At 53.1% G+C, this 22,529-nt stretch overlaps 1 protein-coding gene across 2 annotated transcripts in view; it reads right to left on the reverse strand.

Annotated features, from left to right (window-relative positions):
- The window catches only part of LOC119964639 (cytochrome P450 4B1-like), a 56,683-nt gene that overhangs the window by 28,142 nt on the left and 6,012 nt on the right, over nt 1-22,529 (reverse strand). For both annotated transcript variants that reach the window (XR_005460340.1, XM_038794383.1), the window contains exons 3-6: nt 18,025-18,069; nt 8,177-8,304; nt 5,507-5,631; nt 798-949 (exon numbers count right to left, since the gene is read on the reverse strand). Coding sequence is in view for 1 of the 2 variants with exons in the window: in XM_038794383.1 (XP_038650311.1) it covers nt 798-949; nt 5,507-5,631; nt 8,177-8,304; nt 18,025-18,069 (450 nt within the window). In the remaining variant the exon portion in view is untranslated. The remainder of the gene's footprint in view (nt 1-797; nt 950-5,506; nt 5,632-8,176; nt 8,305-18,024; nt 18,070-22,529) is intronic.

The following is a 22,529-nucleotide window of genomic DNA, read 5'->3' on the forward strand; positions in this document are numbered from 1 at the left end:
CATGGAGCTTCCCTAACATTCTGAAAATTTAATTCCCCTGAAATCATGTACGATTGTTAAGTTATGAATAACCTTCAGTCTCTTCAGTGACTGAAATCTAATAATACAACGGTTATTTTTCAGAAGTTGTCTAATATGTCGTGGGCAGCACTTGTGTGTATTATATGCCGAAAATGCGCTGCCTACATATTAGTAAAGGCAGAAAAAGAAGTGTCCCAAACCAAGTGTAAAGCCTAAACAAATATGAGGAACCAATGTCTTTTTGAGACTCCCTTTACAAAAATGAGAAGGCCTGTACACTGCTGCATTGGGCCCAGCCCTTAAAGGGACTACTGAAGCCCTTTGACAATGGGAAGTTTAAAAAATATATGGCTCTGAATGATGAGCTTGGGGGTGCAGGTGGGTTCCTCTCATATTAACTGCAGCTAACAGCTTTCAACGCGGCCTTTCCTAAACTCCTCCTCCTCCTTAGCACACCCCACTCATTAATCATTTTCCTGCCATTCCTGAGTGCCACGTTCCCTCGGAAGTGCGCAATTCTCTCCTCCCAGCGACCCACTGTCAGGGTTGCAGTGGCCCAACATTTAAATATTCTTCACTGGTGAGTTGCTTGGAGACATCCAGTGATGCTCAGGGCCACTGGTGGAACATCTTGGTTAATGTTTTGAAAGTGTATTAAAATGGAAAGCTGGGCAAATGATTAACCATCCCTTCATATTGATGTTATTTTTGAATCATACAGCTCAGTATCATCGTTTGCCATAAGCCTATCAAGCATGTTGGCCATTCCTGCTTACCTGTGTGTTTGTGTGCTAGGTTGCAGGCTTTCCGGAATCGAATTCCACTAGGGGTGAGATAGTAGATGAGGTCATAATGATGCTGGAATGTTTTAAAGCGTTCACTGGCAAGGAATCCGAGTTCATAAACAGCCTGGATGTACGTGTTATTACTGGAAAGTGAAAACAGAATTTAGAAAAGAGAACTGCTGAACTTCCATTTGGTCAATAGTTCTTATAGCACATCCTGACGTTGAAATATTGGCATTAATATTAATGTGTCATATTTGAAACAGACTTGCTATCATAAAGATAGTAGTGAAATTCACTGAGTGACAGCTGGGTTCAATTGGTCGCACTTTCGTCTTTGGGGTATCCTGAGTTTGTGAAAAGTGTTACTTATTTTTCTTAGCTGGTCATTCATCTCGTTTCTTATCTTGGGATCTTGCTGTGTGTAAATTGATTACTATCTTTGAAGTGAGCACTTTTCAACTGTAATTCATTGGAGGTGACTTTGAATTAGGTATTGAGCTGCACCACTCACAGGGAACACAGATTGGAAAATCCAAAGGCTGAGAAAATATGGACCTTTCTGCAGTACTACTAAAACCACGTGAATATAAGATTACCCTCATATGGATGTTAGTTCTTTCTTTCTAGAAAGTCGAGTGGTTCATGTTCCTCTCATGAGACTTTCCAGAAACCCCTTCGTTGCCACAACCTGACCATCTGATCTACTGCTAGCACCTCCTCTGCTCACAGCTCCTTTGGACAGGAAGTGGACTGGCTGCATTGAAATGAACCCTGAAGTTAAAGAATACAGGGCCTGAAACTTAATCTAGGAAGTGAATTTTGCTGCATGCTGCACCCAATTAAGGTTGAAACCCGCTCCAGGTTAAAATCATAGCGAGAGAAACTCTCTGAATTATGGTTTAAAATCTAAACAAAGCTACCAATGAAAGAGTAGGGCAGATCCACATTAGATTTATCTTCTACACACAGGAGAGATTTCTTCACATCGTGCCATGTTCCAATACCTAATCAGTTCACTCCCCCAAGCTTGGCTGTACTGTATTTCTTTCTCCAGTCCTCAGTTCCAGGCAGTCAGTCTTTGTTTGTTTCTTTCTCAATTCCTCAGTTCAAAACTGCCTCTCACTTGCTCCTGAGCATCTAGGGTTTCCATATTTTTAAAATTGAACTTTTCACACTGTATTCCCATTTCAATGTTATCACATTAAAGTACTCCCTTCAAACAATTATTGGTGACCTATTATTCCCAACTGCAGCCTTCCCCACTGCAATCAACCTCTCTTGATTTCAGGCCATAAATATGCCATGCCCACCTCAGTCATCCAACGTTCTATTCTGTTTACTGAAGGCGAGTTACAGGTTCATTCAAGTGCATAATGGCCAATTAAAAAAAACTCGCAAAAGCTAGGGCGGAATCTTGAGCCCGCACTCGCCACCCGCTGGATCGGCAGCGAGGGTAGAAAATCTCGCAAGAATCGGGAAACTCTTTTTGCCTCCGTGTATTCTCCATGCCACTCAGTGTAACTTTGTCCAACTGCTGATAGGATATGTGTCTGTGGTGATTGTCACTTTAGATGGAAAGATGCACTCCTGGAGGCTTCTTCAGTCGAACGAAAGATCTGGAAGCATGCAGCTAGTGAAACAGTTTTGGTGATAAAGTTCTTTTATTCAACTAAGGAAACCTTCGGGACTATATCATTGCAGTGCCTTTATCCTGTTCAGCCATATTCAAGCAATTGAAACTAGTACTCATCTTGTACAACCCAGTTAAAGCTGGCATTTTTCTCTCTGATGCGACCATCAATTCACACGAGATGATGAGTAGAAGTGAACAGTGGTTTTAATAAGCTAGATCTGTGCCTGCCTGCGACTGCTCTGTACTGAGTGCCGCCTACAGGTTGCAGATCTATATACCTCCCCTGAGGGGGCGGAGCCACAGGCAGAGCCCACAGGGGCATCAACATAATAGAATACAATACAGTGGTGAATTGCAGTAGCAATACGTTCACCACATTCACTCCCTGTTAAAAATTGAAGTCCAGCGGGAGTGAAGTGGGCTCACATATCGAGTCTGTCCGGAGCCTTAATCGGCCTCTGTGATTGCCTCAGCTCTGCCTTCGCTGCGGGCCCGGGTGTTGGACTCGTTGACTCCGGGAGCATGTCGTCTGGAGCTTCATCACGGTGTGTCGGCGATGGGGGAAGGCGGGGTGTAGGCTCTGTAGGGGCGGGGGTGGTGTTCAGGATCCCCAGGGGAGCAGCTGGTAGGCACCCATGAGGGATTTGGTTGGTGGTGATAGGCAGTATAGGGGGGGTTGTGATGGTCGCTGGGGAAGCGGCGGGCACCAGATACTGGAGGGAGACGGTATCTTGTCGTCCGTCGCGGCGCGCCATGTAGGCACACTGAGGGTTGGCATGTAGGAGCTAGATCCTCTCGACCGGGGGTCGGACTGATGACTCCTCACGTGCTTCCGAAGGAGGTGCTGTCAGCCAAGACGGAAGCGACACCCCGGAGATGGACTTTGTGGGGAAGACAAATAGACGGTTGTGAGGGGTCTCGTGCGTGGCTGTGCAGAGGAGCAACCGAATGGAGTGGAATGCGTCGGGGAGGATGTCCTACCAGCGGGAAACCGGGGGACATCTAGACCGTAGGGCCAGAAGGACGGCCTTCCATACCGTCGCATTCTCCCTCTCCACCTGTCCATTTGCCCGGGGTTTGTAGCTGGTAGTCCTGTTCGAGGTAATGCCCTTACCGAGCAGGTACTGACGCAGCTCATCGCTCATAAAAGAGGAGCCCCGGTCACTGTGGACGTAAGTGGGGAAACCTAACAGGGTGACGATGCTGTCCAGGGCCTTAATGACAGTGGCCACGGTCATGTCAGGACATGGGACAACAAAGGAGAAACGGGAGTACTCGTCAATGACGTTGAGAAAGTACACGTTGCAGTCAGTGGAGGGGAGGGGCCCTTTGAAATCGATGCTGAGGCGCTCAAAGGGGCGGGAGGCCTTCACCAGGTGGGCCATGTCTGGCCGATAGAAGTGCGGCTTGCACTCTGCGCAGACTTGGCAGTCCCTGGTCATGGCCCTGACCTCCTTGGTGGAGTAGGGCAGGTTGTGGGCCTTGATGAAGTGGAGAAACCGGGTGACCCCCGGGTGACAGAGGTCATTGTGGATGGCCCAAAGTTGGTCATCTTGCGCACTGGCGCATGTGCCGCGGGACAGGGCATCTGGGGGCTCATTGAGCTTCCCAGGACGATTCACAATATCGTAATTATAGGTGGAGAGTTCGATTCTCCACCTTAAGATCTTATCATTCTTGATCTTGCCCCACTGTGTGTTGTTGAACATAAAGGTTACCGACCGTTGGTCGGTGACGAGGGTGAACCTCCTACCTGCCAGGTAGTGCCTCCAATGCCGCACAGCTTCCACAATGACTTGAGCCTCCTTTTCGACAGGAAGACTGAGATCGAGGCCGAAGGGGACCCTGAGGAAGTGGAAGAGGCGACCGTCTGCCTCAAAGGCAGTGTAGTGGCAGTCTTCCGGGCGGATCGGAAGCTGGTGGTATGCGGACTTCAGATCTACCGTGGAGAAAACCCGGTAATGTGCAATCTGATTAACCATATCCACTATGCGGGGAAGGGGGTACGCATCGAGTTGCGTGTAACGATTTATGGCCTGGCTGTAGTTTACAACCATTCGGTTCTTTTCCCCGGTCCTGACGACCACCACTTGGGCTCTTCAGGGGCTATTACTGGCCTCGATGATTCCCTCCCTCAAGAGCCGCTGGACCTCCGACTTGATAAAAGTCCTGTCCTGGGAACTTTACCTACTGCTCCTGGTGGAGACGGGTTTACAGTCGGAGGTGAGTTTCACGAAGAGCGAGGGAGGAGCGGCCTTAAGGGTCGCGAGGCTACATTCGGTGAGAGGGGATAGGGGTCCGCCGAACTTCAGGGTCAGGCTTCTGAGGGTGCACTGGAAATCTAGTCCTAACAAGAGAGGAGCGCAGAGATCGGGGAGGACATAGAGTTTAAAACTGGCGTACTCGGCACCCTGTATCGCGAGGTTCGTGACACAGTACCCCCGGATCTGCATTGAATGTGATCCGGAAGCAAGGGTGATTGTTTGGGACGCGGGGGAAATCTGGAGGGAGCAGCGCTTTTCCGTGTCCGTGTGCCGGCGTGGGTTTCCTCCGGGTGCTCCGGTTTCCTCCCACAGTCCAAAGATGTGCAGGATAGGTGGATTGGCTATGCTAAATTGAATGAAATGAAAATGAAAATCGCTTATTGTCACGAGTAGGCTTCAAATGAAGTTACTGTGAAAAGCCCCTAGTCGCCACATTCCGGCACCTGTTCAGGGAGGCTGTTACAGGAATCAAACCGTGCTGCTGGCCTGCTTGGTCTGCTTTCAAAGCCAGCGATTTAGCCCTGTGCTAAACAGCCCCTTAGTGTCCAGGAATGTGAAGGTTAGGTTATGGGGTTGCAGGGGTAGGGTGGGATATGGATCGTTGCAGACACGATGGGCCAAATGGCCTCCATCTGCACTGCAGGGATTCTATGATTACAAGAAAGGAAGAAAATATATAGACAGTGGGCGATTAGGAGACAGTTACAGGAAGAGAGACACTCAGTTTGTTTTTTTTATCTGTGAACAACTATCAGTAAAATGAATGCATAGGTTACTTTCTAAGACTTTCAAGTCCTAACCTTTCAAGCTGACAATTGCTGTGAAAACTGAAGGCACATTTCAGAATACTGTCCAATGTCATAAGGCTGATATGATGGTAGAGTTCCAAGGAATTCCCATTTGTGCTGAGCAGCTCCCATTTGTCCTGTGGGAAAATTACAATTAATTCACAAACCATCCTGGGCTGCCAAGACACTTTCATTATAGCCTTCCTGCAAGATGGCTTCATTTCACACCAAAGCTGTGGACATGATGGCCAAGATTTAATGTGGAGGTGATGGTCCACCCATTGGCTTGAAAGTCAGTGGCGAGTCTGCCTCTGCTGGCCCGGGAAGCCACGACTCTATTTAATGTGTTCAGGCCATTAGTTGCCTGAGGTTGTGCCTTCCATACCCCCAGAGGCAGGATGTCCTGCTTCCAGGATTGACTGGCATCTCTTCAGTCCCAGCCACCATAAGTGGTGGCCACACACTGGGAGTGCAGCCAGTTCTCCAAACAGGAGCAGCGATGAAGGCATGAGAATCAGGTAAGTGGGGAGGGCTGACTAGAGTCAGCCATGTAAACTCTGACAAGTTGCAGAGTTGGGGGAGGGGGGGTGGGGTGCGTCTGATTGGTGGTGATTGGAAGGACAGAAGAGGAGGAGTGAATTAACAGGGCTAGCCTTTCCGCTTGGGGGACCCTCCTATTGGGGGCCCTCTGTGAGGCACAGGATTTCCAAACAGGTAGAAATCCCACCCTGAACCCACAGTCAGACTGCCTGGATATGCCTGGTGAACGCGTCACATGATGTGGTCCCTTCCAATGCTTCACTTAAGGGCCTCAATTGACCAAGGGCAGACAGACAATCAAGCATAATTGCAGTGAAAGTGGACAGGCAGTAAGCCCAAACCCACATCATGCCATCCAATGTTATGCCCTCCCCTTGTCTGCCAGCCTGTTCCCTTGCTGATTGGGGGGAGGAGTGGTGGTTGGGGGGCAGAATTTAATTCTCCTTATGTGGTTGGGTGTCATACTTGGTTCTATAATGCTCCTTACGTTAAAGGTGCTATATAAATATAAGTTGCTGTTGTAATTCGTTCATTCAAATTGTAGGAATATTTGGCCACGAGAGGGAGCATCTCAATAATAAATAGCCCACTCCCTGCAAGGAGAAAAACGAAGGAGCTTCAGGACAAATGTTACGCTTCAGCCCTGGACGATAGTGAGAGCACCAGGTTTAGTGAGCACACACCTTACAAAAATTAACTTCAAAATCTTTCTCTGTCTTCTTAACCGCGATTGTGCTATGCTGACTCATTCTTAACATGACCCCAGCTCACTCGCCACTCTTTCACACAGGTCCATCACCGGGAAAGGAGGAAGACAATAGGGACAGGGAGGATAATGGTATTGATGGTGATGATAAGGATGAAGAGGGTCAAGAAAGAAGGAAAATCATCTTCTTGGACTGTGCTGAAGATAATTATGAAAAGAAGAATAACCAGGTTAAAGAAGAGTTTAAGCGCACCCATGAATCCATGGATCGACATTATGCCCCATGATCCCTTTTATAAATCTTCTCTGTACAACCCATTGTTTCACTTGCTTATTCACTCCCTTGGGGCAGTGTGGGGCTGGGGAAGGTAGTGCAAAAATCAGTGTTAGTGAGGAAGTGGCACTGATTGATTCACAGAGCATGACAGAACAGGAGAAGTGGGGTTTCGATGACGTTGCTCATAGAATCATAGAATTTATAATGCAGAAGGAGGCCTTTCAGCCCATCGAGTCTGCACCCAGCCTTGGAAAGAGCACCCTACTTTTTTTTTAATAAATTTAGATTATCCAATTATTTTTTCCAATTAAGGGGCAATTTAGCGTGGCCAATCCACCTAATGTGCACATTTTTGGGTTGTGGGGGCGAAACCCACGCAGACACGGGGAGAATGTGCAAACTCCACACGGACAGTGACTCAGAGCTGGGATCGAACCTGGGACCTCAGCGCCGTGAGGCGGTTGTGCTAACCACTAGGCCACCGTGCTGCCCAAGAGCACCCTACTTAAGGCCACTCTTCCACACGATCCCCCGCAACCCAGTAATCCCACCTAACCTTTTTGGACACTAAGGGCAATTTAGCATGGCCAATCCACCTAACCTGCACATCTTTGGACTGTGGGAGGAAACCGGAGCACCCGGAGGAAACCCACGCAGATGTTGTGTCACCATCCCAAAGGAGGAAGGTCGCCATGGCTTTGGAGCTGTAGGGCATGTCAGTTTGTGAGAATGTGCAGCAACTGATGGATGTGAGTTTTAACTGTAAAGCTCCCATATCATTTAATTAAATTGAAAGTTTAGTTTCAAATAGTGGGTGGACATTGCCCAGAATGTCTCTTCCAGTGCCAGTGTCACTTTGTCTCTTAAATAGGGCTTCAGTCTGCCAAATGTAGGAGAATTCACAAGGAAATTTGCATCATGGGCATTTTTATACTGAGAAATTAAAGAAATGGCCCAAACTCATTTTGCATAAGAACTTAATGAACAAATAAAAGGAGAAGCTTTCATTCTGTCCACCCGGGCTGGTGTCAATTGCAGGCCGCAGGGTGTGGAAGGTCGGCATGCTTACTCACGGCAATAACCAGGGTTTTGCACAGAGCACCCTTGTCAGAACATCACAATCTAAGCGTTAAAATCAGAAGCCTCATAAAAAACATACCAACATAATCTTGGTGGACTCTGCAATCTCCTGCACGTACGACTTCAATATATCATAGTGGAATCCAGGTGTCAAGAGTCGCCGATGACGATACCACTTCTGGCCACTGTTTATTAGTAAACCATCACCTGAAATTCAGAGGCTCACTTTTAGCCACAGAGCTATAATGCCAGTGAAATTGTTAGCCTTTTCTGCCATTATTTAAATAGTTGGATGGTTAATTTAGAAAAAAGCAAAAAAGCATATTGCACAGAGTTGAAGTACACAGAACACAGAACAGTACAGCACAGAACAGGCCCTTCCGCCCTCGATGTTGTGCCGAGCAATGATCACCCTACTCAAACCCACGTATCCACCCTATACCCGTAACCCAACAACCCCCCCTTAACCGTACATTTTTAGGACACTACGGGCAATTTAGCATGGCCAATCCACCTAACCCGCACATCTTTGGACTGTGGGAGGAAACCGGAGCACCCGGAGGAAACCCACGCACACACGTAAACCATGGAATTTAGGAATATCCCAGATTTGATTCTCTAATTTAGTTCAAATCTGCCAGGGTGGCAGGAAGATTGTTCAATGGGTCTCGGAGTCGCTGAGATAAATAAAAATTAGGAGTTTTATTCTTGATTGCTACCCTGTGCTACTTTCTGGAAAGTGTAATTGTGTGGGTATTGGCTAAGTACAGCATGGTGCATGGCTGTGATGGCGCATTGGTCAAATGGCCTGCTCACATCCACTACCTCGGCTCAGACATGATTAATGATCATTTATGGTGCAGGCCAGTTGTAATTGGCTGACACTCATTGAGCAATAACCCAATACCGGGCAACACGGTAGCACAGTGGTTAGCACTGTTGCTTCACAGCTCCAGGGTCCCAGGTTCGATTCCCGGCTTGGGTCTCTGTCTGTGCGGAATCTGCATGTTCTCCCTGTGTGGGTTTCCTCGGGGTGCTCCAGTTTCCTCCCACAAGTCCCGAAAGACGTAGGGCGGAATTCTCCGCTCTCGCGATAAATCGGGAAGGCCGTCGTGAACTCGGCCGAGTTTCACAACGGTCTCTGAGGCCGCTCCTCTCACCTTATTCACCCCCACCCGAGGGGCCAGGAGCGGCGCTCCGTAACTCTCGGCCGCCGGGCCTTGACGCTTCCGTCAAGGCGGCACGCCGAGAATGACGTGATGGCGGCGCCTATGTGACGTCAGCCGCGCATGCGCAGGTTGGCGGGCTCCAACCCGCGCATGCGTGACTGACGTCACGACGGCTGACGGCTCAAACCCGCGCATGCGCGGTTGCAGTCTTCTCCTCTGCTGCCCCGCAAGACGTGGCGGCTTAGTCTTGCGGGGCGGCGGAGGGGAAAGAGTGCGTTTCTTTGAGACGCCGGCCCGACGATCGGTGGGCACCGATCGCGGGCCAGTCCCCTCCCGAGCACGGCCGTGGTGCTCACTCCCCTCTCTGCCCCCCACAAGCTTCAAACCAGCGTTTGGCGCCATGTTCACGACGGCAGCGACCAGGTGTGGTTGCCGCCGTCGTGAACTGGCGCGAACGGCAGGCCGCTCGGCCCATCCGGGTCGGAGAATCGCCGGTCACCGTGAAAAACGGCGAGCGCCGATTCTTCCGAGCGGGGGTGGGAGAATCGCGGGGGGCACCAGGGGGGCGTGTCGTGAGTCGCCCGGCCCTCCCGCGATTCTCCCACCCGGCGTGGGAGCAGAGAATCGCTCCCGTAATGTTAGTAATTTGGATATTCTGAATTCGCCCACCGTGTACCCCAACAGGCGCTAGAATGTGGCGACTAGGGGCTTTTCACAGTAACTTCATTGCAGCATTAATGTGAGCCTACTTGTGACAATAAAGATTATTATATTATTATTATTATGGATGAATTACCTCTGTTAAGAGTGGATGAGTGAAATGGACCATAAAGCTAAATCGGTTTGGAATTCATGAACACGATCCTCCTGAGCTGCGACTAAGGGCGCGATTCTCCGCACCCGTGGAAAATCGCGAAGTCGGCCGTGAAAACGGCCGACTTTTGCGACGGCCCGACACGGCCCATTTCCCGAGGTATTGACCGGGGCCGCATCAATCACGTGCGCGATGACGCCGGAACGCGGTGACGATACGAACACGCCCACGTGACGCCGCCCGACGCTGTTAAAGGGCGCGGGCGAGCACAGAAACTAGGCCAGGATGTCGGAGCTCAGGAGAGCAGCCCCACGATTCGTTGAGGCTGACGTGGAGACGCTGCTCGAATCAATCGAGCAGAGGAGGGGCATCATCTGCCCGCGTAGAGGGCATCGCCACCCTGCCAGCGCGGTGCGCCAGGCCTGGCATGAGGTGCCTGCTGCCGTCAGTGCTGTGGGGCAGACCCCTCGCTCTGCAGACCAATGTCGGAAGAAGATGCACGACCTCACCAGGGCTGCCAGGGTAAGTGCCAAGAGGGTGCCCCCGGGTCACAACCATCCCTCCCCCCTTTACTTAATCACCCACCTCCCCCCCCCCTCCGGCACAGGGGGTGGAGGGGGATTGGGGCAGAGTGAGTTGAGGGTGGTTCACAAAGTAGTCACAGACCCAGCGCTCTGGCCCCCGTGGAGAGATGCAATGGTCTTATTACAACTTGACCCCCAAACTGTGCCAGTATCTGAATGGACTGCTGATACCTGCCGTATTGTAATGATCTACCTATGCCCCCTCCCCCAACAGGACAAGACCGCTCACAACACCCGTGAGCGGAACAAGACTGGAGGGGGTTCTCCCATCCTGCATCCCCTCACCACGTTTGAGCAGAGGGCACTGGACCTTGTTGGGGGATCTGCCACCCGGGAGATCGCGCAATGCGAGGTTGGCGGAGCTGCAACAAGTGAGGCAACTCTGCATGACAAACACCCCCCCTCCCCCTCCCCTATCCTCTGTCCCTTCACACACTCTGCCCACTGGGATACCTCCCCCATCCTTTGTCCCTTCACACACTCTGCCCACTTGGACACCTCCCCATCCTCTGTCCCTTCACACACCATGCCCACTTGGACACCTCCCCCATCCTCTGTCCCTTCACACACTCTGCCCACTTGGACATCTCCCCATCCTCTGTCCCTTCACACACCCTGCCCATTGGGATACCTCCCCCATCCTCTGTCCCTTCACACACCCTGCCCACTGGGATACCTCCCCCATCCTCTGTCCCTTCACACACCCTGCCCACTGGGATACCTCCCCCATCCTCTGTCCCTTCACACCCTGCCCACTGGGATACCTCCCCCATCCTCTGTCCCTTCACACACCCTGCCCACTGGGATACCTCCCCCATCCTCTGTCCCTTCACACACCCTGCCCATTGGGATACCTCCCCCATCCTCTGTCCCTTCGCACACCCTGCCCACTGGGATACCTCCCCCATCCTCTGTCCCTTCACACACCCTGCCCACTGGGATACCTCCCCCATCCTCTGTCCCTTCACACCCTGCCAACTGGGACTGTCCAGCGCCCGGCCGAGCGTCTCTAATTAACCCGTTTCATTCTCTTCCCTAGGACGTGATGCCGAATGACCAGGGCCGTCTGCCTCCAGGCGGACACAGGCATCTGCCGCCACCTCACCCGGGGCCGCACAACAGATGGTGCCCGATCAGCGGGGAGTCCCATCCTCCCCAACAGAATCTGTGGAGCAGGACGCCCAGAGGGCGGCGACACAGCCAGAGAGAGAAATGGCCCGCGAACGCCCTGCGGCCTCTCAGCGGGCCGATGACATGGAGGAGGCGTCAACCCAAGACGACCTTGAGCTTGCGGCACAGCTATCTCCCACACCATCCACGATCCCAGAGACACTCACCCCGGTTGGGCTATTTAGTGATGAGGCTCCTGGGTCACAGTCTGGGTCGCACATCACAGCTGAGCAGGTACAGCAGGTGGAGTTCGGAGCCCCGAGGGCCCAGACTGGCGGAGGCCAGGCCAGGCCCAGCATGCAGCTGGCTCCGAGACGTTTTCCGAGTTCCTGGACTTTCTCAACCCACCCGCAAAGCCGATGCATCAAGAAACCCAGGGACACAATGACGGGATGAGGGCTGTCTTCCAGACTTTGCAGACGCTGTTAGAGGAGTTGAACCGCGTCCACGAGCAGGGAGTGGTGCCGCTCATGGCAGCAACCCAGGCCGACGTCGCACGGATGGCATCCGCGGTGGAGGCAATGGGTCAGGTTATGCAAGGCGTTGGGCTTAATGTGCACGCGTCATCCTCGGCCCAGGACAGGGTTGCCCTCTCACAGGCAGCAATGCGCCAGAGCCAACACGACATTGCCGGCGCGCTGCGGGCCTTGGCCGAGTCTCAGCAGGTCATGGCCCAGTCGCAGCACGCCATGGCACTGTTACAGCAGTCGATGGCACAGTCCCAGAAGTCGATGGCACAGTCCCAGCAGTCAGTCGCGGAGAGCATCAACCGCCTGACACATGTGCTGGATGGCGTCGTGCACTCACAGGTTGAGATCGCACAGTCCCTGGCGGGAATGTCTAACTCCCTGGACTCCGTCTCTGCAAACCTTCGGATCCTGGTGGATATCGTTGCAGGCATCCAGGACTGGCAGCGCCAGGTGTCGGTGGCGCGATGGGGCACCTCCCCGCTCGCACCTCTGTCCCAAAGTGAGGCCCGGGGGCCACCGGGCTCCCCGAGGGAGGAGGAGGTTTTGGGGCCCGTCCCATTAACTCCATCACGGGACGTCCCGGAATTCTCGGCCTCCCCCGTCCCATCCCTGGTGCATCGGGTGGGCAGCAGGCAGAGCAGGGTGGCACAACGTCACCCGAGACGCCTGCAGAGCAGCCTGGCCCATCAAGGCCGGGTCGACCCAGGAAACGCTTGCCGAAGGAGAAACGAGTCGAAGGGGGCGATTCGCAGCAGTCCTCCTCCACTCCTGCTGTATCTCCCCCTCAGGTTTGTGAACACCTCCCTGTCCCCTGCAGGCGGGTGCATGGGGACGTGAACACAATCGATTGCCCCCTGCACCATCGGTACCTCGGCCACGCTGGCAAATCCACGAGCTCGTGAGTCTTGAGTTGCTCGGTCCTCGGGAAAGGTGATGTAGCGATCAGCGATGGCATAGAGGGCGTCGGTCACATCCCGGATACATCTGTGGACCGATGACTGGGAGATCCCGGAGAGGTCCCCGCTCGGAGACTGGAAGGAGCCGGTCGCATAGAAGTTAAGAGCGACCGTCACCTTGATGGCAACCGGGATCGCGTGTCCTCCCCCCGTTCCACGTGGGGCGAGGTGCGCCACGAGGTGACAGATATGTATCACTGTCCGCCTACGCAGCCGGAGTCTCCTCCTGCAGGTGATGTCCGTCATTGTTAGGAAGGAGATCAGGGCACGGTACACCCTCGGCCTTGGTCGTCGCCTCTGGCGCCGTGGCTGCACCCTCACTCTTTCCTCTTCCTCTTCCTCCTCCTCCTCCCCATGCTGCTCGACGACTAGCAACTCCTCGGCCCTTCCCTCTGCTGCTGCAGCTGGCCCTGCATCCACTGCGGGTTGTGGCTGTGGATGCTGCTGCATCGCCAAATGCAGTACAGCGGCCCCAACCACTGCGCAGAACATAGCCGTTCTGTTCGCAGACATTGTGCTAACCTACAGAAGGGTGGTGGGGGGCAGAGAAACGGGACATGTTAGACGGAGGTTAGTCAACACCTCGGCAGCCGCCTGCCACGGGATACCTGTGTGTCCCGGTGGCCTGGTCGCGCTGCTGACACGCGGGCAGCCTAACCCCTGGTCACTTTCTGCATCCAAAGGGCAGTTAACTACGTCCTCTTCACCGGTGCATCAGTGGCCTGTGGCCGTAAGCCACAGGGCAACCAGCGGCCGTGTTCTCGTGACCGGCACGCCATGGCATGGTGGCAGACATTTTGTAACGGGGTTGGACGGGTCACTCGCTCACTCTCTCCCTACCCCCCCCACTCCCACTCCCCCCCTCCGTCTCCCCCACACCCCCACTCAGTCTCCCCCACTCGCCCCTCCGTCTCCCCCACCTCCCCCCTCAGTCTCCCCCACTCCCCCCCTCAGTCTCCCCCACTCCCCCCTCAGTCACCCCCACTTCCCCCTCCGTCTCCCTAACTCCCCCTCAGTCTCCCCCACTCCCCCCTCAGACTCCCCCACTCCCCCCTCAGTCTCCCCCACTCCCCCCTCCATCTCCCCCACTCCCCCCTCCGTCTCCCCCACTCCCCCCTCAGTCTCCCCCGCTCCCCCCTCAGAATCCCCCACTCCCCCCCTCCATCTCCCCCCTCCGTCTCCCCCACTCCCCCACTCCCCCCCTCCGTCTCCCCCACTCCCCCCCCTCCGTCTCCCCCACTCCCCCACTCCCCCCTCAGTCTGCCCCACTCACCCCCGCTCTGGACCCCCCTCCCGTTCTCGGGGATGCCTTCCCCTTTGTGGCCAGACTCCAGCAGTGCGCTGAGCGGTGCGCTGAGCGGTGCGCTCATCTACTCGAAGCTTTCGTCAGCCAGCACGACTGGTTGACAAACTTGAAAAGCAGGTGTGTTGGCCGGCGTGAAAACATTGCGTGATGATGTCGGGACTTCGGCCCATCCGGGCCGGAGAATAGCGGGGGGCCAATAAGTACCGATTCTGGTCGTGTCGGCGGGGGCTTTTGAGGCCTTTGCCGGGAATGCCGACGTGTAGTTTGTGCGGGGTTCAGAGAATAGCGGGAGGGCGTCGGACCTGCGTCGCTGTGAAAATATGCGCGGCCCGCTATTCTCCGAACTCCGGCGTGAGTGCGGAGAATCGCGCCCTAAGTGTTTCTGCCAGTCGGAAAACCGGAGTGATTCCCACTGAGATTAGGAGCAACCCCAACATGCCCTGTTATGGCACTTTGGAATGTTTATTGTAACAAAACCAGGTTTTCCATGTCATTCCGTGCTGCAACTGAGAGCAGCAAGACTTAATCTTTCTGACAGGTCCTGCACCTAGAAAGTGGAGGGCCAGCCCCCACAGTGCACTTTCCAGAAAGCACTTGAGGACAAAGAGGCAGACTCAGAAAAAAACTATGGTAGGAAGACACCTACTCCTCTGAGTTAATGGATCCCTGCAGAGCTATAAAAATACACAACCTGATTCTCCCCTTCAAAACAGCCTCAATCTGTCAACATAAAGCTAGCATGCAATGAGGCATGAAATTGAATGTGAACAATATGGATCAAAGCTTTCAGCCTGATAAGCATACACACAGATGTCTGTACTTTATTGAGCAATGAAATTGAATGTGTGGAAACCACTTCAAAGTTTCCCATCATTTAAAGGGATTACTTTTACTTTCATCTCACAGACCTTTAAACTTGGCATACTGACAGACTTTTTAAAGGATTTAGGGGTACAGATGAGAACACTTTCACTTTATTATGAGGGATGTGTATCTCTGTGATACTAAGTGACCGATTAAATGGTATAGCGGCAGAGAAAAGAACACTTTCACTTAATTATGAGAGACATGTATTTCTGAGATACTGAATGGCTGTTTAAATGTATTAGGATACAGATGGAAAGACTCTCACTTTATTATGAGAAAACTTTAATTCTCACATATTTACTGACTGTTTAATGGGTTTAAAAACTGCAGATGGATAGAGCAACCAAAAAAGCTGGATCCCAGCGAAGACCCATGACCTAAGCCCCTTCAGCCCAGCACAAGCCCTCCTGACCCTCACCTCCCATGAAGGATTCCCCTTGGATCCTGATGGCAATTGTTGGGAGGGTACTTACCACTTTTCCACCCTTCGGACTGCAAACCAACAGGTCCACATTCCTCAGTATTTTCACCAATTCATACCGGTGGGAACTTTGGCTGGGTGGGGTTTTCTCACGTTTCACGACGACGTCAACACGGCCTCATGATCAGCAATTCAGCACTGCACTGGAGCGGTTCACGCCGCTCCAGCTGCTGATCCCAGTATCAAATGGGCATCGCGGGATCCGTGCATGCGCAGTGGCACCGGCATCAACTCGCTCATGCGCAGTGGCTTCCTTCAACACGCCGGCCGCGCGCAACATGGCGCAGGACTACAGGGGCCAATGCGGAAGAAAGGAGGCCCCCAGCCAGCGAGACCAACCTGCCGTTTGCTGTGCCCCAATCGCAGGCCTGGCCACATTGGAGGCCCCCCCCAGGATTGGACGCCCCTTCCCCCCCCTCACAGGCCGTCCCCGACCCTTCCACGATGAGTTACTGCTGGCTGATGAGCAGGTGTGGCCGATGCCGGCGGGACTCGGGTATTTTACGACGACCCCTCGGCCCATCCCGGGCCGAGAGTCGGCGGGTCAGCTGCGGCGAACGGCCCCAACCAGTGCCGGCATCGGGGCGATGTGGCGTGATTCACACCACTCGCGGGGATTCTCCGGCCCGACCCCGGGCTGAGAGAATCCCGCCCCCTGTATCTAGTGGGTAGACCTGGAGGGTCCAAGCCTATGTGTCTTTGTACTTGCTGTCCTATATATCAAAAAAATTGTAAAGGCAGATGATTCACTTTCTGGCAAGTGAAAAACTCAGTGGGAAATGTTCAATAAAGACCAGCTAAATAGTATTAGATATTAGTTATGGTATTACAACACATAATGGATCCAATGGAAACTGATTGAGCAGGCAATTAAAATTTACTGTCCCATGTTGTACTCTACTTCAACATGTTCTTCTGAGCAACAATTACACGCACCCAAAACCAGTGGGGTCCTTCATTAAATTTACCGATTGAGGCTTGACTGGCAGTTTATTATTGCTGAAAGAGGGGAAGCAGATGGGATTTACCAACCAGCTGAAACTAGTGGGAAGAGGAGCCGGATCACCAATCTGCTTCCTGCAAATTGTGGAGACAGCTGAGCAGGGCAGGCAGAAACGGATCAAGTTAAAATCTCCCAGGCCACAGGCTGCTGAGATCAATGGAGTTTTAGTATTTTTCTTGGATGCCGCACAGCTGGGATGGGCTTCTTCGACCCCCACTGGATCGGAGAATCGCCGGGGTGGGGGGGGGGGGGGGGGGGGGTGAATCCTGCCCCCGCCGGCTGCCGAATTCTCCGGCGCTGGGGATTTGGCAGGGGTGGGAATCACGCAGCGCCGGTCGGGGGACTTTGGCAGCGCCCCCCCCCCCCCCCCCGGCGATTCTCCAGCCTGTGATTGGCCTAGCTGCTGCCTGTTTTCGGCTGGTCCCGCTGGCGTATGGTACGACAGGTACTTACCTGCGGGACCTGGCTCCACGAGCAGCCTCCGGGGTCCTCGGGCATGCGTAGGGGGATCTGGCCCCGCGGAGGGCCCCCACGGTGGCCTGGCCTGTGATTGGGGCCCACTAATCTGCGGGCGCGTCTGTGCTGTGGGGGCACTCTATTCCTCCGCGCCAGCTGGTGTAACGGTCCGCGATGGTTGGCGCGGCGATTAACCACCCTCTGTGCATGCGCTGGGATGACGGCAGCACACGCTGGTGCTCCCGCACATGCGCCTACTTGCGCCGGCCGGCGGAGGCCCTTCCGCACCTTTGGGGCAGCCCAACGCCGTAGTGGTTCATGGCACTCCTTCGCGCCGGAGTAGCCCGTCCCGCCTGTTTCCGAAGAATCATGCCCCTGATTTCTGCTTCGGTGAAAATTGGGGCTGTAATATACTAAATCAATTAAATAATATTGGGCGAATGGTGCTGAAACATAACAAACCCACAAAAGTATGGAAAAGAAGAAAAATACTTCTCAAAATAGGCGAGCTGTGCTATCTATTCAGAAACTAAAAATATTTTTCTATGTACTTTATTGCATAAAAAGTACTCAACACAGCTGCTGCAATTGCTAATAAACAGTAACACAATGCTCTGCAGTGGTGTGGTGAATAGGGTTCAGAATACATACCGATCCAAGGAAGCATAAACCGGTAGGCCACATCATCTTTTGGCTCTGTAAAATATATACATTTATATACAAAATATATTTTGTAAACACGATTCAAGTTCAATAACTTGTTCATTACTGCATTATTCATTCTCATTACATTCTAAAAAGTATGATAGACCATTCGGCCCCTCGGGTTTATTCCTTCATTTAACTAGACCATGACTGATGGTGTATCTCAATGCTATTTTCCTGTGGTATCCCCGTACCATCGCATGTACCGAAGTACAGTGAAAAGTATTTTTCTGAAGCCAAGGGAACATACACAGTATGTACATAGTAGACCAAAGAATAATCGACAGAGTACATTGACAAATGGTACATCAACAAATAGTGTTTGGAAATCTGTTGATCTCTGTCTTCAACATACACAATAACTGAGCATCTACAGCCCTCTGAGGTTGAGCATTCCAAAGATTCACTACGCTCTGAGTGAAGAAATTCCTCCTCATCTCAGCCCTTATTAACTTGTCCTATTTAACTTAACAAATGTAAAAATGGGTTATGGTCACTCAAGTTCCTGAATAGTGCTACCTGTGACAACCATTCGAACCGGGAGCATCTTACCAGGTTATTAAACTATTGTTTGAACAAAAACCTTAACAGAGTAAAAGTCACCTGATTTGATTTACAATCAAATGGTCTTCAGAGGTAACCCTGTACCGGCTAACCTTGTTGATACTGCTTCACGTTGATTTGATATTTTCACTAAATAGCCAATAATTGCCCAAAATTACTTACCACATTTGTGAATGAACACCCTTTCATCCTGTTAAGGTTTTGTATCCAGCTTCAAAGTGTGTAACCTTATATTTTCTTGCATTGAAACCTATTTACTATCCACTAATTCATCTGTTTAATGGATCTTTTTGCATTTTATTATGTATCTTTTCATCAATAGTTGTTGGCTGAGACCAGCGACTTTTAAATATTACAGGTAATATGCTCCCTTTTGTATCTTTTGTGAATCCTAAGAAATTGTTACGGTAGCTGATCCCTTGAGGGTGAATAACTTCAGCCCTCTAATCCTACTTTCCCCAGAGGCAGTTGGTTTTTGGAATGAGTGATTATTCTGTATTTTACCTTTATACGAAAGTTAGATTAATGGGGTAAGTTCAGGCATGCAAAATAAAGAGGGATATGGACAGTAGGGTGGATTGAGTGAAAAGGTAAGACTGGACAGGAGATTAATAAGGAAATAATTGTTCAAAGGGAAGAAGCTATGGGTGTGATTTTCCGGCTTTGTCACGCTCTCTCTTATGCGCAATGAGGCCAGTGAATAGATGGAGAAGCCAAAAATGACGGGCGGTATTCTGTGATCCTGAGGGTAAGTGTTGACCCTGTTAGAAACGGCGTCGCGTTTCTCTATGGCATCAACATGGCCTCAGGATCAGCAATTCCGGCCCTTACAGAGGGCCAGCGCGGCACTGGAGCGATCCACGTTGCTCCAGCTGCTGATCCCGGTGTAAACTGGGCACCACAGTGTCTGTGCATACATAGTGGCACGGGTGCCAATGCACGCATGCGCAGTGGCTCCCTTCTCCGCGCATGCCCCGACGCAACATGGCGTAGGGCTAAAGGGACTGGCGTGTAAGAAAGGAGGCCCCCAGCCCGAGAGGCCGGTCCGCCAATTGGTGGGCCCCGATCGTGGGCCATGGCACAACGGAGGCCCTCCCCGGGGGTCGATACCCATCCCCCCCCCTCCCCCCCCACAGGCCGTCCCGGACCCATCCACGCTGAGGTCCCATCGGCTGAGAGCAGATTAGAATGGCGCCGGCGGGACTCAGGATTTTTGTAATGGCCACTCGGCCCATCCCGGGCCGAGAATCGGCGGGGGGGGCGCCCGACTGGCACCGCGCCGACCACACCGGCACCAATTGCGACGATTCTCCGCTCTGTGTCGGGACGGCGTGTCGCGGGTTTCTCCGGCCTGGCCCCGTGCTGTGTGAATCCCGCCTGAGATCCGTGCCAGATGCCATACAGTTTGCGATGCAACCGGCTCGCTCCCGTAAGCAAAATTGGGATTTCGCCACAGCATGGCAAGAAAACAATTATCACCACTTAAGCCCCATTTCCATACAAGGAACGAGAGCCACCCCATATCCATATTCCACAGCCTCCCGTCATTCAGTAGCCTCACCAGTACTCATGCTGGTGCAGATTAATGCTCCCTTTGAAAAACGTAAACATGACGGAAGGGCTTCTGCGGGGAGCCGAGGAGGTGAGTAGCAATCTTTCCTCACAGGCAAAGAGCCGGGGATGCTGGGCTTGCCACTCCAGTGCTCGGTGGGGTGTGGGGTACAGCACTTCTGATGGTCCCGCCCCTGACCACCCTCCCAACCCGCACCCCCCTTCCCCATCCCACACCTAACTCCCCCCTGTGCCCTCAGTGGTCCACGACATGCTTGGCCCTCCTTGGTTTACCACTACATCTTGGTGCTTCCCCAGGATGCACATTAGAGTTGGAGGCAGACAGCTGCTTACCTCGTTGTGGTGAATGTAATATGATAACTCACACTATGTCTTTGTAAGCGCAGTAGCGTTATCCGATCACTAGGGGGAGTAGCTCTGGGAAGGCTCAGGAGCTTGTACAGGGCTCCACCCTTGGCTCCTCCCATGACTCCTCCCCCTAGTGCTGCCTGTATAAATACCCTTGTCCAGAGTCAGCCTGCAGTTCACTGAGAGTTCATCAACGGGTAGCAGGCTGGCTCTGTAGTAAGTCGATTAAAGCCTAGATTCATATCGAAAACACGTGTCTGGTGAATTGATGGTTCTATCACTCGTCCCTTGGCCTTCAATGTCCCTGGAGAGCATCCTCTGGGGGCTCTGGGCCTGAGGGCCCCAGCTCATTTGTCGGTGGCACATGCACAGCCGTGTTACCCTGTCCTGTGTGCTGACTGCGAGACGCAACCTCATCAGAGTGGTGGAACTCGCGGGAGCTGGTGGCCACTGTTGCCACGCCATGGGACGGTTCTGGCTTGGTACACAGCACCCCCTCCTCCCCACCGGTGCTCTTAGGGTCCCAAGGTCCACCTTGGGATAGAGGGGCAGCTGGTTTGAGCTGCGGCAACCCCTGCATCATCTGGTGGTTCCCCATGGTCTGCACAATGGTGTCAACGCCCTCAGCGATGCTCCTCAGTGCCTGGGCCATGCTCTGCAGTGCCTCAGCAATGCCCACCTGTGAGTGGAACAAGTTTTGCAGCACCTCAGCCATTCCCATCTGAGAGCGGGACATGTCCCGCAGAACCTCATCAAGGTCGGCATGGTACTGGGTAACATCCCTCAGCGAGTCGGACATCCAGCCGAGACCTTCAGCCATGGCCGTCACCAACTGTGCAACGCCTTGGACACCTTCACTCATGGTGCCGACATTGTGCACCAGGCTCTCTACTGCGGTCTCTACCCTAACAGTGTTGGCCTCAGTGCCACATATTGGCCAGCGACATCTCCTACATCCCTATCCTCTGCAACTCCTCCAAACGGCTACAGATCTGTTGGAGTGACGCTGACATCTCCCTCTGAATGCCCAGGTTGGTCCCTTTCGTGTCCATCAGCTCCGGAGAACCCTGTACCAGAGGCTCAGCATCAGGCTGGGGCCCAGCTGGATCCTGGGATCCTGCAGACTGACTGCTGTCTCGCCTGGGGGTTCCTGCCTCCACCTGATGTGCATCATCAGTGGTGTGGTGCTCACCAGATTGTTTCCCAGAAGCCCAGAAGCCTGTCCACTAATATGTCCCACCGAGGTGTGTGCATCTGTGTTGCTGGGGGGAGGGGGTGGGGGGGGGGGGGGGGGGGGGGGGGGGGGGTGGGTGAGGGGGGGGGGATGACAGTTGTGCCGTGACCAAGGTCACGTCCTCAGGGCTCTCCTCCGAGGTGTTCTCCTCAGAGTCAGGAGAGGGTGCTGCCTGGGATGGACCGGCTCTGTCGGCTGAAGGGCCTGAAGGAGAATTTACATGTTGTCAGTGGGAGGGATGGGTCAGTCAGTCAGTAAGACAATAACCCCTCATGTTTGACAGGTCCTCCAGGTGGAGCGTGGTAGTCCCTTAACTCTGCGGCGTCCGACAGCCTCCGCAAGGCTGACTGATCTATCCTCGGCCACACCGGTCACCTCCAGACCCCGCTCCTCGAAGGAGGTGAGAATTCTTTTTTCTGGCACCCCTCTGCCGTTCTGGGCCCTCTCTCGGTGATTATGGGAGATCTTTTCCTGAGGAGACACAGAGAGGGCATTGGTTCACAGTGGTGGGAGAGGGGATGTGAATTTGGGGTTGGGGGATTGAGGCGGGAGGGTGGGCTGGGGGGGTCGCATGGAGATTTGAGGGGTGGGTGCTCCTTTAGCAGAGTGGGAGGGGGGTTGGTGTCTACTCACTCATGCTGCCTGGTGTAGGTCGTTGACCTTCTTCCTTCACTGCTGGCCAGTCCTCCTGGTCATACTCCTCGAGCTGACAGTGACCACCACCTCAACCCAG

This window comes from Scyliorhinus canicula, chromosome 4 (genome assembly GCF_902713615.1).
Source record: "Scyliorhinus canicula chromosome 4, sScyCan1.1, whole genome shotgun sequence".
NCBI classification, from domain to species: Eukaryota; Metazoa; Chordata; class Chondrichthyes; order Carcharhiniformes; family Scyliorhinidae; genus Scyliorhinus; species Scyliorhinus canicula.